Here is a 15,604-nt window from a genome sequence, read left to right as displayed (position 1 = left end):
CGACTCTCACACTCGTCATTGCCAATTCACACTCTTCATAGCAGCTTGTACACCTTCATAAAAGCAGAGTACAATCAGTCTGGATGAAAAGGTAGGCCATTATATATGTTGAACATTAATGACGCTGATGTCGAACATCCTTTTACAATGAGTTTGTCATGGTCTCATACCCGTCATTAAAACCATTTTCAACAATCGTTTTTGTCATCAATCGTTTTCGGAAATGCTTGAAGGGGGCTGCATCATGTACAGTTTGAATAAAAGTACACATAGTTAGCAATATTTTTTTCCATTACCTAAAGCTGTATAAATATTTTTTGCTGTAATTTTGTAGTGGGAACAAATCTTTGTACTACAAAGAAAAAATGTCTCCTCCGTCAGATTTGCTTTAAGGATTCAACAAGAGACATTGATACTGCAGTGTGAATTTTACATTCCAAAGAACAACGAAAATTAAAACGTACAAAAATGTTATTTTACAGCATGTTACTCGCCGAATGTAAATTACAAAAATGTTTTGCTTGTTAACGTTTTCATTATTTCAATTTACCACAGGTAGATTTTGGCAAACAAAAAGTGTAGTTTTGAAGGTTGAAGTAGCTAAAGAATGACAAATAATCAAAATCATTTAAAAAAATCCAAATGTTCTCATAGAAAGATTTCACTATGCTACATTTACATAAAAAGGGACTTGGCCTTTCAAGGAACATTCTCACTGGTATGAAAGACGTGAGGGATCGATCTTTTCTCCCTCCAATGCTACATGTACGTGCCTGTAAAGGTCCTATAGATGAATTGCATCATTAATTACGTAAAATATAAATGTATCATACAGTAATCAGGCTCAAAAGTTTTTTCTAAGAAATACAGATCTGGAGTAGAGCAAACATGCCAGATGTACGACCAAGTGTTAAGGAGGAGTATTGAAGTATCCTCTGTTGAATGTTAATATCCGTCATGTGCTCCTTGTCATCATCGGGCAAATGGAAAAATCTTTAGAAAATTCAATGTGTAAATAATGGCTTAACAATAAGTATAAAAATGTCGACCTGTAACATTTGACTTTAAGATAATTTTGCATGCAATTAAACTTGAGAAATACACCTTAAACAAGACTGTTGATGTATCAATTTGTTTGTCAGTAGCCGTGTATTTTTTTTTTAGAAATTGTTCTTGCATATTGCATGTTCTTCCTTATCAAATCATTTGGGACACCATCCGAGACAAAATCCCATTTACAGACGATGAAGATAACAACATCAATAGGAGAGCTTTAAAAAAGTTGTTGTAATCACGTTGTATCAATTATTTTTGTTAGATAAATATCAGCGTTTTTTCACTTGGATAAATCGAATCGAAATATGAATGGAAGTAATTCTTGTTAACTGTTAATAAGTCGTCAACGACTCAACATATACCTGGTAAAAATATCGAGTTGAAGGCTACTATAAGATTTGTCCTCTAATTGTTTATGCTTCTGAATAAATTCTGCTTTAGATGAATACAAAAGCAAATCGCAGAAAAGTCACAGAAAGAGTTTTAATATTTATAATTTTATAGGATTTATAACACTGGAAACAAAAACTAGATACTTGAACAGAAAAGATGAGATATGTACTTTTTGAGGTCGTATGGTTCTAATATTTCGAAATGTCTGAAAACAGTTTGCTGGTTATGACACCAATTAACATGTTTCCACTGCCGTCAATATAAATAATGTTCGATGTGATCACAAATTGACTTTACCTTAAATGTTGTACGTACCATGGCCTTATACACGACAGGAAACACAGAATAACTGATTCATACTGCAAAGGAAACGTGCAGTACTGCATGAACTATTAATTTGCATCAAAGTTAGGATCTTTTTTAGCTTACAATGATTTTACATTGGATGCCAAGAAGAAATGACCAAAAGTAGAAGCATATTTTTAATTTTTAACCTTAAATTTACAATTAGAAGTCCACGTTATTATAAATACTGGTAAGAATCCATAATTGTCCTTATCTTGTTCAGTAACTATTCATGAAAACAAAATTTTAAGTAATGACCTATCGCTTTTGTAACAAAAAGAATGCTTGAATTCATATAATATATTTAAAAAGATTTATTTCCAGTAGCAAAGAATAAATATTAAATTATTGTTTGCCTCTGGTATTGATATTGTTTGGCAATTATAGCTTGTAGTCTGTATCTATGAGAGAAAGTATTTTGTCATTGAAGTCCTTGAAGCAGTTGTTCCATCATTTTTCATCCTTAACAAATGAACGCCTTGACATTTCTCCTACTTTTGACAATGCAGTATAAAAATTCTCTACCCGAAAATCCCATGACAAATCACAGAGAGAAAAAAAGTCGATGTTCATTGCTTCGCTTCCGGCTACCTTCTCGGGATCAATAAATTCTTACACCATTTTCTCGCCTTCGTTACTGCTTCTTTCACTTTGAGAATTTTTCACTCTGAAACTGGACTCGACGGTGTAAGTTAAATTCTACAGAGAAGCTCGCAAATCGATTAACAGGTGACGGTAAATATTGCAGTGATACGATGATCTTTTGCTAATGGCCTCACGAAAGACTTGGTCAATGGCGATAAGCCGTCCTTCCTCTACCTAGCCCGAGCTAAGATGATGGATTTTCTTTAACATGATTTTGTGTTCCGGGCTTTACTTTGGATTTTTTTTATGCGCTTTAATAATGCGTAAGTATGTTTTAAAAATATTAAACATTTTTGATACAGTATTGCATTTTATGTTCCTATGTTATTTTTACTGACCGAAGCCAAGTCAACCGATGTATTTATTTCATGAATTAAAAGAAAATAACAGCAGTATTGAAAGTGTAAAAATGGAATTTATTCAAGTAAACGACGCAAAGCCAAAATACATATAGTTAGGGGGTCGGAAAAGTTGTTTTGTTTCTTTATTGTTCCCCCTTTCCAAAACAAGAAATAAGACAAAAATACTTACGATTCAAAACTTTAAAAAAGCATTTAATATAATCAATTTACAATTTAGAAATCTATTTTTTACATGTATATACAATGTTCATAAGTTAAAGACATGTAGAATAAAACAGTCAAAACATCCAAAAGACGAAGAAAATACACCAAGTAAAGAAAGGCAATTAACTGATTTTTTTTCAGAATTATGGACAGTTTGGTTTTATATTCGATACAATTCAAAATCAAGTACATGTACTAAGATTCAGATATTTAGAAACGATGGCTCTTCAGCACCATCGTACCATCTCACAGTTCCTCTCAACATCTATTCTGTTTAGGCATGTCCTGTAATTAGATTACCAACAGATTCCAAAGTTACATGCTGTATACTATTTACCAGTGCATTAAAAATTGATGAAAGACTTCTGCTGATGAAACTCTTTGAAAGTCCAGTTTATAAATTGGCTTATGAAAGTAAATCAGTGATCAAAGAATTTGCAATTAATCACAGAAACGTCGCAAATTACAACAAAATAGACATTCTCATAATGTTAAAGATATATTAGAAAATATCAAAGTTGAAGCGCCTTTCCGTGCTCTTTTGGAAAATATTGATCAGACAATATAAAACATCTGCACAGACATTCAGTCTAGGAATATTTTATCTGAAAATATTGGAAATACAATTTTCACATGTTGCTCAATTGTTCGTAATGCAAACAGCAGGCAACCACAATTTAATATATTAATCGGTAAATCTCCGTCTTCTAATGCTCGTTTGTGGCGGGTTTCATCGGTACAAATATTGAGAAATTATGTTGGATTACTTTGCTGCCACTTAATCGAATTGATAGAGATTTAATGTTTACTCATTCCAGAGGTCATAAAATAAATTCTTTATTAACAGCCTTTGAAATAGTATAAAAGATATGCACCCTAGTAGCCCTAATAAGACCATACCTGAATTTTTGGTAACTTATACATGTACATGATGAATGCATATAGGACTTTGGTATAAGGTAGCATGCGAGATCGAAAAGGATTGCAAAGCAAGGATATGGAGACAACAAAACCAACAACAACAGAACAACTGTCAAGGAGGCAAGAAACAAACAAAACAAAAACAAAATCATGGATAAATAGCTAGAGGAAGCGAAGGTGGTGCTTTTAGTTACCCATGCATTCTACGTAGATCTAGAGTCCTAACCCAGCGCGACTAGAAAGCAAGGGGAATATTTTTTCTTTTACATTGCAAGATGATTTTTCCTCCAGAGTAAATGATTTTTTCTCCTTTGAAAATATACAATAGTCATTGCTATTACTTAAAAGGATTCATTTATATTCACTAGTTTGTTTATAAGTGAAACGCTTTTCAAAGAAAAGCTAAGATTACAATTTTAAATTGAATTCTTAAAAGTCAAATTGGGAAGAAGGTACATGTATGGCACACCAAATTTACAAAAATGAGCTAAACTGTTTCACAGTTCATAAACTTGATTTATCGACTGTAAATTATAGTTTACAAACCGTGAACTAAAGTTAACAATTCGTTAACTATAGTTTTCATCCGTAAAACTATATTTAACGGTTGTTAACTATAGTTTACGAATGCTAATCTAAGTTTATCTGTCTGTAATAAAGCGTTAACAATAGATTTTGTTGATAAACATAGATTCACGTCTGTAAACTATAACTTACAATCGTGAACTATAATTAAAATTTGTTAAGCATATTTTCACAAATGGCGAAACTATATCAGATGGTTAACTAAAGTCAAGAGTTGTAAACCATAGTTTTCAAATCGTAAAACTATATTTATCAGATAATCTATGTTTTGCAATCGCAAATGATTTTTTTCGGTGTTAAGAATAGTTTACGATTCTGAAACATAGATTTTCGCATTAACTAGGGTTTACACATGTAAAATGTAGATTGATTTTGTAAACTATAGTTTACAGTCCGTAAACTATAGTTTACAACTGATGAACCTAGTTTATCGACTGTGAAACCATGTTTAGCTCTTTTTGTGAATTTGGCGTGCCATATACATGTATATGATCAGAGTTAAAAATGCATTTATCGATTTCTTTGAAAAGATGTATAGAAAGTGGAGAAAGAAAATGTACAGTTAAATATTTTATTCGACATGGTAAAAAATTAAGCTCTACCTTCAGATACTGTCCAGGTACCCTGCATACTTATTTACAACCATTTTGCAACATATATGACACAGAGGTTTAGTTAAGCCTTAGCAGGTTAAATTATGTATATCCTAATGAAGTTATTTTTAATTCAATTTTTCAGTAATGCATTCGGTCCCAAGCTTTGGACTGCAGTGTTACAATTGCACAACGACATGGGAATACGGTGCATGCGTATTAGAACCAAACACAACGAGGGTAGTCTCATGTGATTCCAATCAAAACTTTTGCTTGGTAAGGAAAATTATATTTATGAAGATTATTTTTTCAATTGAATAAAGTTAAAAAAAACTTTTATGCCATGCAGATTCTAAAAGTATTTATCAAATTCTTCGAACTATATTTGTTATGATAAATTTCTTTGATTATTTGATTACATTGATTAAAATGTAAAAATAGTAAACAAAATCATAAGAAAAAAACTATTTATTATTTTTTTTTAAATTCCTTTTTGTGAAAAGTCAACGAAAGTTATTGTGCATTAATTATAAAGGCCATGAAATAAATTTGAATTCAAAGATCCAGAAAGGCACGTTGCTCACAGCAGTATCTTTCTCATATCATAAATCAAATTCACTAGCATTTATCAGATTCAGTATTCTTGTATCAAGAATAAAAATCCCAAAGGTATCCTGAAGACACTACATTCTATCAAATGCTAACTTTGCTGTCGTGATCTGGAAAAGAAAGATACTGTAATTGATTAGTGCGGATTAATTTCCGCTTTGCCTGTAGATATAACAGAGATGATTGATGTAATTGCGTTATATATTGAAATTTCCATTAGCCTTGCCATAAATTTCAACAGAACGACAAGCATAGATTGTACACAAAAGCAAAGTCTAATATATGTACTCTCTCTTAGTTTTAACATAAAAATTCATTGTATAAATTATTACGAATAAAATCGAGCTCAATTTTAACTCATTACTGATGGGTCTCTTTTAAAAGTGATGTTTTTGTTATCATACCTGATTGACGGAATTTCAAAATAGCAGTATAATAATATCGTACAAACAGAATTTTTAGCGAGGATTTAATTTTGGCATTATTAGCGAGGGTTCTGAGATCACTAAAATGAAATATTGTTAAAAATAAACTGTTTTTAATTTGTAATAGTTTTTAGTGAGCAATTTAAAATCGCTAAAATTACTTCTCGCTAAAAATAAATTACCATATTTTAAGGACAAAAAGCTAAATTTGCGTCTCGCTAAAATTTCCACTTATACGGTATTACCGTATATCCGGTTTTTTTCGCGATGATCTATTTTTCGCTTTTTTGCGATAACTTTTAATTCGCAAAAAATAAAACACGCAGAAATTATGTCAGCTATAACGTGACATAAAAAACATTACCATTTTAAATTTTAAAAAAATCTTCAATTAAAAAATAGCTTACGCAAAATTTAAACTGTACTAATCTACCCCTTTTTCGCAAAATTTCTAACATGCGAAAAAACCGGATATACGGTATGTATTTCCGTGTATTTTTAAAAAAAATATCATACGTTAACATATTACATGTACTTGAAATTGCCTGTGTTTGAGCATTGACTTAAGACTCGAGGAGTAAAGAATTCGTTCTTGAAGTCGCGGATACTAAACAACGAGACAAGGAGTCTAGGACCGTATAAACCGAAGACCCTGTCGCTGTACATAGGTATTGGAACGTTAATACGTCAGTGCTCAAATCCTGTTAGCGCCCTTGTTCTCAAAAATACAAAAATTAATGGGTATGTTTCTGAATTTTATTTAGATTAAGGAAAAAATAAGAATTGGGTTGAAGATTATTTTTCTATTTTTTTTCGACAGGTCCAACGAAATGAAACATTCGGAAAGTTTGACGTCCTTATCAGACGGTGCGCAACTTCCTGTTCGCCTCACTGTGGTATCTGGGGCGATGACATTGATACAGAACGTTGTTTTTCCTGTTGTTCGACAGACTTGTGCAATACTGATAATTCTGCACATCGTATACACGTGCCTGGGGCGACTTTAAATATAATCAATATTATGCTCTTATTAATTATGTGATATTAGCTTACTTTTGCTAAGCATACTTTATCTTGTTTGCCTGGAGTTTAATTAAATGTTACCATTTCCTATATATGCATGAACATCGAAAGCGCTGGAGAAAGAATAAGTGCATCTGTACTAAAACAAATAACTGCCACAATCAAATAAATTCATAATGGTTTGTGATGAACTAAGTGTATTTGCATGTTTTTACAGTCGTGTCATGGGAACCATTATAAGACAATACCAAATTATTTCTTCAGAAGATTGACCCAAGTGTAAAATCCCAATTGACAATGGCATTTGCAGCCTCTGGCTTAGTCAGGAAAAGTGTCTAAGAATCCCATTCAAATACTACATCCACTTGGAATCTCTGTCTAATGATAGAAATCAATTTGGACAAATTATGAGAAAGACTATGAAAGTAACGAAATACATTGTAATGCAGATTTCGTGTCGTTGGTTTATTTGTTTAGAAATCAAAGGGAAATTCCGGTTCAATATATCATAAAATGAAAGTAGGTCACAGATTCCGTTTTTATTAAATAAAGTGCATTTAGTGTGATTAATAGGAGATTTATGTGATAACCGAGAAATATTAATGTAAAAAATGAAATGTAAAATTAAATACATTTTTAAGGGACATGGACACAGTTTCAACTGAAATCTTTTTTAAAAAAAAAAAAAAAAAACAGTTGTAATGTTTACAATGAAAACTAAGGCAATATTAATAATCAGCAAAAATTTGAATATCATTTGTTGATTTACAAAGGAGATACAGAACTTAAAATTGTTAAACAAATAATGTAAACAAGGCTCGTACCTTGTTTTTGTTTACATATAAAAAATATATCATGTTTATAACAAAACGAGATTCAGCAAAACACTAGAAACTGTCTTATCGTATTTAGGATTAACTTCTTTAATGAAAAAAATGTGCTTTGACTGAACATATATTAGTATATTTAACTTATTTAAACAGAAAGCTGGCACTGTCCCTGTTTATATAACAAAGGTTTGGAACTCTAAATCTCTCTTGTATCTCATCAACCGAAATTGAATTTTTTAATCATCATTATAAATACCTTAGTTAAAATTTGCAAATTAAAAAATATAATTTAGCTGAAACTCTGTCCATGTCTCTTTAAGTATGAAATACTTCTAATATTGATTTGTAAACGTTTTGTAAAAAAATGCTATTTTGAATGGTGCTTTTGTCATTAAGTCACATTGTTGTTACTCACTGTGGATCTGTTTTTATTCTAGGGGACCAACGTTCATGGTTTAGTAGAATTTGGTTGGCTGATGGGGACGTCGTAATTTTGCTTATTAATTGCACATAGATTCAACGAATAAATATATTGACAAAATTATTGTTCGTGGGGATTCAAGTTCGTGGATAAGGGTGACCAAAAAAGTTTTACGAACACGGGCTTCCAAATTAAAACAATGATGACTCCATAATATTTTCACCTAAGGACAAATGATACAAATAAACTGTTACAAAAATCTTGAAATTATATAAAATCTCGATTCATGTTTAAGCAAGTAAAAATGATAAGTTTACCCGCAAAGATTCTTATTTTCCCTTCAAAGTTTCGCCATGATAAGATTTAAAGTGAAAAAATATTGTATAGAATGATTAATAAAGATGGTTGCTGAAAGGTTAAATCCAGAGGCTTGTTCAATAGAGCGAGCACTTGCAAACATTTCTATTGGAGGCATAAGAAATTTTGTCCAATTAACAATAATTTCTATTCTTATGTCAATACAATACATATATCCCGGTGAGCTTGAGATAAAAGATACCACGGAGTCTGACACATCAGTTTCATATTTGGATATTTTACTTGAAAAAGACGTAAATGGTAATCTAACAACCAAGCCCTATGATAAACGTGATGACTTTAACTTCCCTTACTTATGTCATAGGCGTCGGAAGCAAATTGAAAGGGGGGCTAAACCAACAAAAAATGTAAATCCCATTTTTTCAATGCCTATATTATTTATATTTTTGCAAAAAAAGCCCCCGGTCCCGACGCCTATGTATGCAACAATATACCTTCATCACCTGCATACGGAGTTTATATATCTCAGTTGATTCGATACACAAGAGCATGCTCTACGTATGAACAATTTCTAAAAAAATGAGGTAAATTATTGACAAACAAGATGATGAGACAAGAATTTAGGCAGTCTTGTTTAAAGTCATCATTTCGTAAGTTCCATGGTCGATACCATGACCTTGTCAGCAAATACAATTTATCATTGAGTCTGACTGACGTTTTTCATACTAATTGTTAGTCCATTAATGAAACTGAATTGACGATAGTTTTTTCATCATTTCCCAATCATGACAAGGAGACCGTCGCCAGGAGATGCTCACACCTCCATGGCACCAGATCCCACCTTTGATGTTATGGTGGTTCGTGTTTGCTATACTCCTATTTGTATTGTTTTATAGACTTTTGATCTTTGAATACTCTTCTTTATCTCCATATGTTTCTCCAAAACTAACAAAAAGGGTTTTCAAACAGTTCCAAAAACTTAAATCTTTAATTGAATTTTTAAAATTTTTGTATGAAATACCTGTACATGTATGGCGATAGCGAGGTGTATTCAAGCTTAGGTGTCGGTAAAACAATATAAATTTTGTAGCAGAGCAAACCCCTCTTAAACATCCCGCCGTGTGCTCCTTGTCATTTTCTAGAAATAATAAAAATGCGTCGACAATTCAGCGTGTTAATATTGGCCTAACAATTAGTATGAAAACAATTATTCAGCATTTGACTTTATAATAGATTTGCTGACAAATTAATTTCATTGTATCGACCATAAAATCTCAAAACGAGAATGTTGATATGTTGATATGTTTGTTTCATCAATTTGTTTGACAATACTTATGAGGGTTGGAAGAATAGTTAGGGTTAAGCTGCGAGAGTTAGGGTTATCATTAGGGTTGGGGCTTGGGTTAAGGTTAGGGTTATCATAAGGGTAAGGGTTAGCTTAGGGTTAGGGTTAGAATAAGAGTTAGGGTTAAGGTGCAAGGGTTATGGTTATACCAAGGGCAAGTGTAGGGTTAAGCTATTAGGGTTAGAGTTAGGGCTAAGGTTAGGGTAAGGGTTAGAATAAAAATAAGGGTTAAGCCGACCTAACGGATTAAAAAGGTAGCAACTGTTCTTTGGCCAAGCACTCGGCACTTTGAAGTAGAAGTTGCAGTCATTTAGATTGGACCATAAAAACTGAGAGGCCCTGTGTCACGGTGGGTGTTGAGACGATTAGGCATCCTTGCTGCTCAAAGACCCTTAGAACCGATTAAAAGTCTAAATTTGAAGTCCTTTACAAGTTTAGGATGAAGTCTATATATGAGTAAAATTCTCGAACAAAAAACATACAGTCAATCCTTTTTTCAGCACTGCATCCTTAAGAATGAATTTTTCTACCCCTTAAATTCAATTGTATTTTCTTCTGTCACAATCCTAATTGAACAACAACGAAAAACAAAAGAAGAAAACACTAACACACGCAGTGCATTTCATCATAGCGAAACTGCAAGAAATTATATGATTAGGAATGTGAGAGTGATTTTTTATCAATGTCTTCCCCCCAAAAAAATCATTAGTTATGCCAGTGTTTAAAGCCTTTGACTATATGTCATCCAAATAAATATATTTGATATACCTTCATATTCACAATGTCCAGAATGCTGTTGTTTATTTTTCAGTTTCAACGAGCATAATTATAATGTCTCAATAGTAAATTAATTTTTTGCTTGAATGAGTCCATCTGATTCAAAAATACTAAGTCCGTATGGATACTTGCATGTAAATTGCATTAAAGGTCCAGCAACTCTTACTTTTCTTGATGCTCAAACAGGTATAAGATTTCAAAATTCTTATTGGATTTTTCTAATTTTACTAATATTACCAAGAACAAAATGATTTTTGATTACAATACATGTATTTAAACTAATTCCAAAAGTCCGTAAATATTCTTAAAAAAAAGATACGCTACGGGTTTGAGTAAATGTTCTACCAAGCCTCTTCATTTAGTTCTCATAAAAATATTTACAGCAGTGAACAGAAATTTTACGCCATTATGTTCACGCTTAAATTTCAACAGACAGATTTCTCCTCTTACTCGATCATGACAGCACACGGCGGATGTGACAGGTTGACAGGAGAAATTTACACCTCCAAGGTACCAAAATCCGCCCCTCTTTTGTTTTTGTTTTCCGCATTTGATCTGCTCCCAATTGATATTATTTAAATACTAGTAGATTAGGATTGATTGATTATGTTTTTTACGTCCTGCATGAGATTTTTCACCTTCATAGGAACGTCATCGGCTCCAAATTTAAGGCAGATAATACAAACATTTTTTTTTCTCTGGAGGAGAATTAATATCATCTCACAGGTTTAGAAAAGTGGATAATTCTTTGATTTTTTTCTTCTTAGACTTGGAAAATAAAATTGACGTGAAAAATATTAGTAAATATTTTCAATAAAATTACAAATATGGACAAATCACACTCAGTAGAGGTTTACAGATGAAAAAAAAATCAGAATATGTTAGCTTAATTGGTGCTAAAAAGTTGCCATTAATCAGTGCATGAACAACCATAAGCAAGCCATATGCGTTGACTTTTTGAACAATGGCTGTTCCATCAGTTGAACATACAATGACATATTCATCTTAAATACAATATTTAAACAAATTTAATTTTATTTTGAATGATTTTTAATACAGATATAAATATAAATAATTAAATGCTTTTTTTATTTGTTAGTACGGGAATTAACGCCGCAGCTATTGCAGAAAAAATTACATAACCTGTTTACGCGAGTTATTTATTTTTTTCTGCAACGGCTGCGACATTTATTCCCGTACTAACAACCAAAGAAAGCATTTTATCATTTAAATAGTCGCCTGCGTGGCACATTAGTTAGAGCGACTGCTCTAGAGTCGCGAAGTAAGCAGTCAGTCCTTACGTCGCGGGTTCGAATCCCACCGCTGGATGTGGAGACCAGTTCTTCGGATGAGACCGTATAAACCCAGGTCCCGTGTCGCAGTAGGTGCTGGCACGAAAAGATCCCTCCCTGCTCAATGGCCCTGAGTGCCGAGTATAGGACAAAATTTGCAGCTGATTGTTCTGATTGTTCACTATTTTGCGTTTCCTGTTAAATTTACCTTGTTTGGTATATTTTTGGTATGATGTTAATGACATCGCTAAAATAAATATTATTACTTCTCCGGGATGTTTGTTTATAACTTAAATTCCGTGATTCCTTCATCACAAGTATTCACTGCAGAGCAAACACCACTTTCTAAACATGGCTGACCCTGGTACAACTGTTGTTATTGATAACGGATCGGATACGATCAAAGCTGGATTTTCTGGAGATGATGCCCCAAGGAACATTTTTCCATGCCTTGTGGGAAAACCAAGGCACAGGGTAAATGTACATTTTTTTTATTGTATTAATACATGTACATGATATTGTTGAAAACTACGGATATTTGTGACCTAAAGATAAGGTGAACATTAAGAACAGATCAGGATATCAACGCACTGCTAAAATTAACTTAAATTCGATAGAAAATATCCTGTTGTATGTATCATGAATATTCTGTACGTATTATTTATTATATAATAGCTTTAGTGATACGTTATAGACGGTTTTCATTGAACTAACGATATACTTTTCTGGTGTAAATTAATTACATATTTGTGTCCTACAATTTTTCGTAATTAATTTGATTCAAATGCCAAAAATTCATGTTTGGTTTATCTTTTTAGAACTTCAATTCAATCCTGCAAAGAACTAACACTTTAACCTGAAACAAAAAAAACCACACTTATAAAAATGAAATTAGCATATATTACATGTATTTGATAAAATTTTTCTGTTAAAAAATTCTATGCTAAAAATAGATATAATTAACACAATACTTTTTTTTACACAATCCTCACGCTTAGTCCTTATGTTTTTAAAGCAACATTCAGTCAAACTAGTGCAAAATTTAGCATTATAAGCAATCACAGTTAATAGCAAAGAAGTTTGAAAGCATTTAAAACGTCAGTCTTCTTGAATCCATTGAACATCTTCTCGAGGTTGAATATTACGGGTACCCATACAACCCAGACGATTTAATCTGACGAAGCCTGAATGGATACAGAGGTGACATTTCAATACTCATGTTCAAGTTATCACCATACTAAGAAGAACTCGTATTTTTTATCGAATTTTCTCTTAATTTTTCTTCTAAGAGAATAGTAAAAATACGTACACTTCTTTTGATAAACATAAGTGAAAGATTTCTTGTGTAATGAAAAGTTCTATTGTCTCTTTTTTAAAATATACATTAAAGTGTGTATAGGTAATGATTTTCTTTCTTTAAAAATTGTTTTCCTTTCGTGTCACAATTCTGTTCGTAAAAATTGTTATGCTTGCCTGTCATGCAACCGTTAACCATATCTTATGAGAGCATTGTATTTTAAGTTAAATCATTTTGGGTAATGCAAAGCTAACTAAATTTACATTAATATTTTTGAGACCTGTACATGTTTTATGTAGCTTTATTTTTTCCTTTTATTATATTTTTTGATATGAGTGAGTTGTTTCCCTTTTGTTTATATTGAATATCTAAACTTGCTGATTTTTTAAAAATCAAATAAGCGAAGAAATTGATTTGAATTATGTTTGGAAGTTTGCCACATCAAAATTGTCTGATTGCTTAAATTAATTCTCCAAACGATAAGAAACATTCATTGATTTTTTTGCATATGTTAACTAAGCAAATTTGACTTATACTCAGTGTATCGTTTGATTTCAGGCAAGATTTTTTGCAAAAAGTAAAAAGGACAGTTTTGTTGGACAAGAAGCGCAGCGGAAAAGAAATATACTCTCTGTAAAGAGTCCCATTGAGAATGGCATAATTACAAACTGGGACGACATGGAACTGATTTGGAATCACACTTTTCTAAATGAGCTGAGAGTTACACCCAAAGAGCATCCAGTTTTGTTATCTGAGGCTCCGATAAATGTGAAAGTCCATCGCGAGAAAATGGCTCAAATTATGTTTGAGACCTTCCACTCTCCCGCTATACATATAGGCAATCAGGCTGTGTTGTCACTGCATCACTATGGTAGAACTAGTGGTGTAGTATTGGACTCAGGAAAATGTGTATCCCATGCCGTGCCCATCAACGAAGGCCGTGTATTTCCCAATGCAATACTACGTTTGAATATGGCGGGCAAAGAGTTAACACGCTATCTTTCTAAACTGTCTACGAAACGTGGGTATTCTTTTACATCGTCCATCGAGTTTGAAACCATGCGTAATATAAAAGAAAGTCTTTGCTATGTTGCGCTTGACTTTGAACAAGAAATGACAAATAAATCAGAGAAAACCTATGAACTTCCTGATGGACAAGCCGTCACGTTAGGCGATGAAAGATTCCGCTGTCCTGAGGCTTTATTTCAGCCTTCGGCCTTGGTAAAAGAGGAAGATGGTATCCACAAAATGGTGCAAAATTCCATCATGAAGTGTGAAGCTGACATCAGACGTGATCTGTTCGCGAACATCGTTCTCTCTGGGGGATCTACCATGTTCCCTGGATTGGCTGACCGCATGCAGAAGGAAATTTCCGCTCTTGCTCCCAGCAATACAGAAATCAAAATTCTCTCTTCCCCGGAGAGGAAGTTCTCCGTATGGATTGGTGGATCCATTCTTTCTTCCATCTCCTCTTTCAATACCTTGTGTATCAACAAAGTAGAGTATGATGAAAACGGGCCAAGCGTTGTAAATAAGAAGTTCTAAGCATCTGATTTGCTACGTACCGGCCATTCTTTGCCTTTTTTCTCATTTTTATGCGTCTCTATTTTCACTTAAATATGAAGAAATAATGAATTATTTAAAATACCTGTTAAAGTGTATTAATTTCGAGGTGTAAAAGTCTTTCGTTATATATTTTATTTAACAAAAAATATAAAATACTACAGTAACAATCATGCAAGGCTCGGGGATAAAAAAAAAAACACCGTATAGGAGTTGGATAAAAATCCTAACTACATTTTAACTATAAATCATGGGAGATCCTATAACTGCATACATTTTTCGAATAATGAAGTAATTTAAAATAAAAAGATGACTTTATTGAATAAGTCAATGACGTTATTGTTTCATTGCAACATGTTGTGTTCAAACACGTATAACTTTAAAAAATATAGCAAATTACGTAAATGCTCAAATTACGACTGCGTGTCCTAAATTTGTTGTAGATTTGAAATATTTGAAAAGTCAATTTGGAAAATTTTGTCATTAAGACCCCTTTTCCCATAGAGCCGTCCGAATCTTTTGGAAAAAGCACCCAAATATTTATAAAGAATATTTCTTAATAGGGAAAGAGTTTGAGCGACAAACTATATAAAATATTGT

General features: G+C 32.5%; 1 protein-coding gene and 1 long non-coding RNA gene across 2 annotated transcripts; both read left to right on the top strand.

Annotated features, from left to right (window-relative positions):
- The first annotated feature begins 2,361 nt into the window (after positions 1-2,361).
- On the top strand, positions 2,362-8,368 carry LOC134277599 (uncharacterized). Its single transcript, XR_009994287.1, has 3 exons — positions 2,362-2,702; positions 5,250-5,380; positions 6,959-8,368. It is a non-coding gene; the product is annotated as an uncharacterized LOC134277599 (long non-coding RNA).
- A 4,127-nt stretch (positions 8,369-12,495) lies between these two features.
- On the top strand, positions 12,496-14,986 carry LOC134277597 (actin, cytoplasmic-like). The gene is made up of 2 exons (XM_062759919.1): positions 12,496-12,618; positions 14,000-14,986. The coding sequence occupies exons 1-2, from the start codon at positions 12,496-12,498 to the stop codon at positions 14,984-14,986; spliced, it is 1,110 nt and encodes a 369-aa protein (XP_062615903.1).
- Positions 14,987-15,604: the final 618 nt, after the last annotated feature.

Source organism: Saccostrea cucullata, unplaced genomic scaffold (assembly GCF_032062105.1).
Source record: "Saccostrea cucullata isolate Sc308-1 unplaced genomic scaffold, CSIRO_AGI_Scuc_v1 ctg92, whole genome shotgun sequence".
Lineage (NCBI taxonomy): Eukaryota > Metazoa > Mollusca > Bivalvia > Ostreida > Ostreidae > Saccostrea > Saccostrea cuccullata.
Note: the sequence above shows the minus strand (reverse complement) of the source record. Positions and strands in the feature narration are given on the sequence as shown.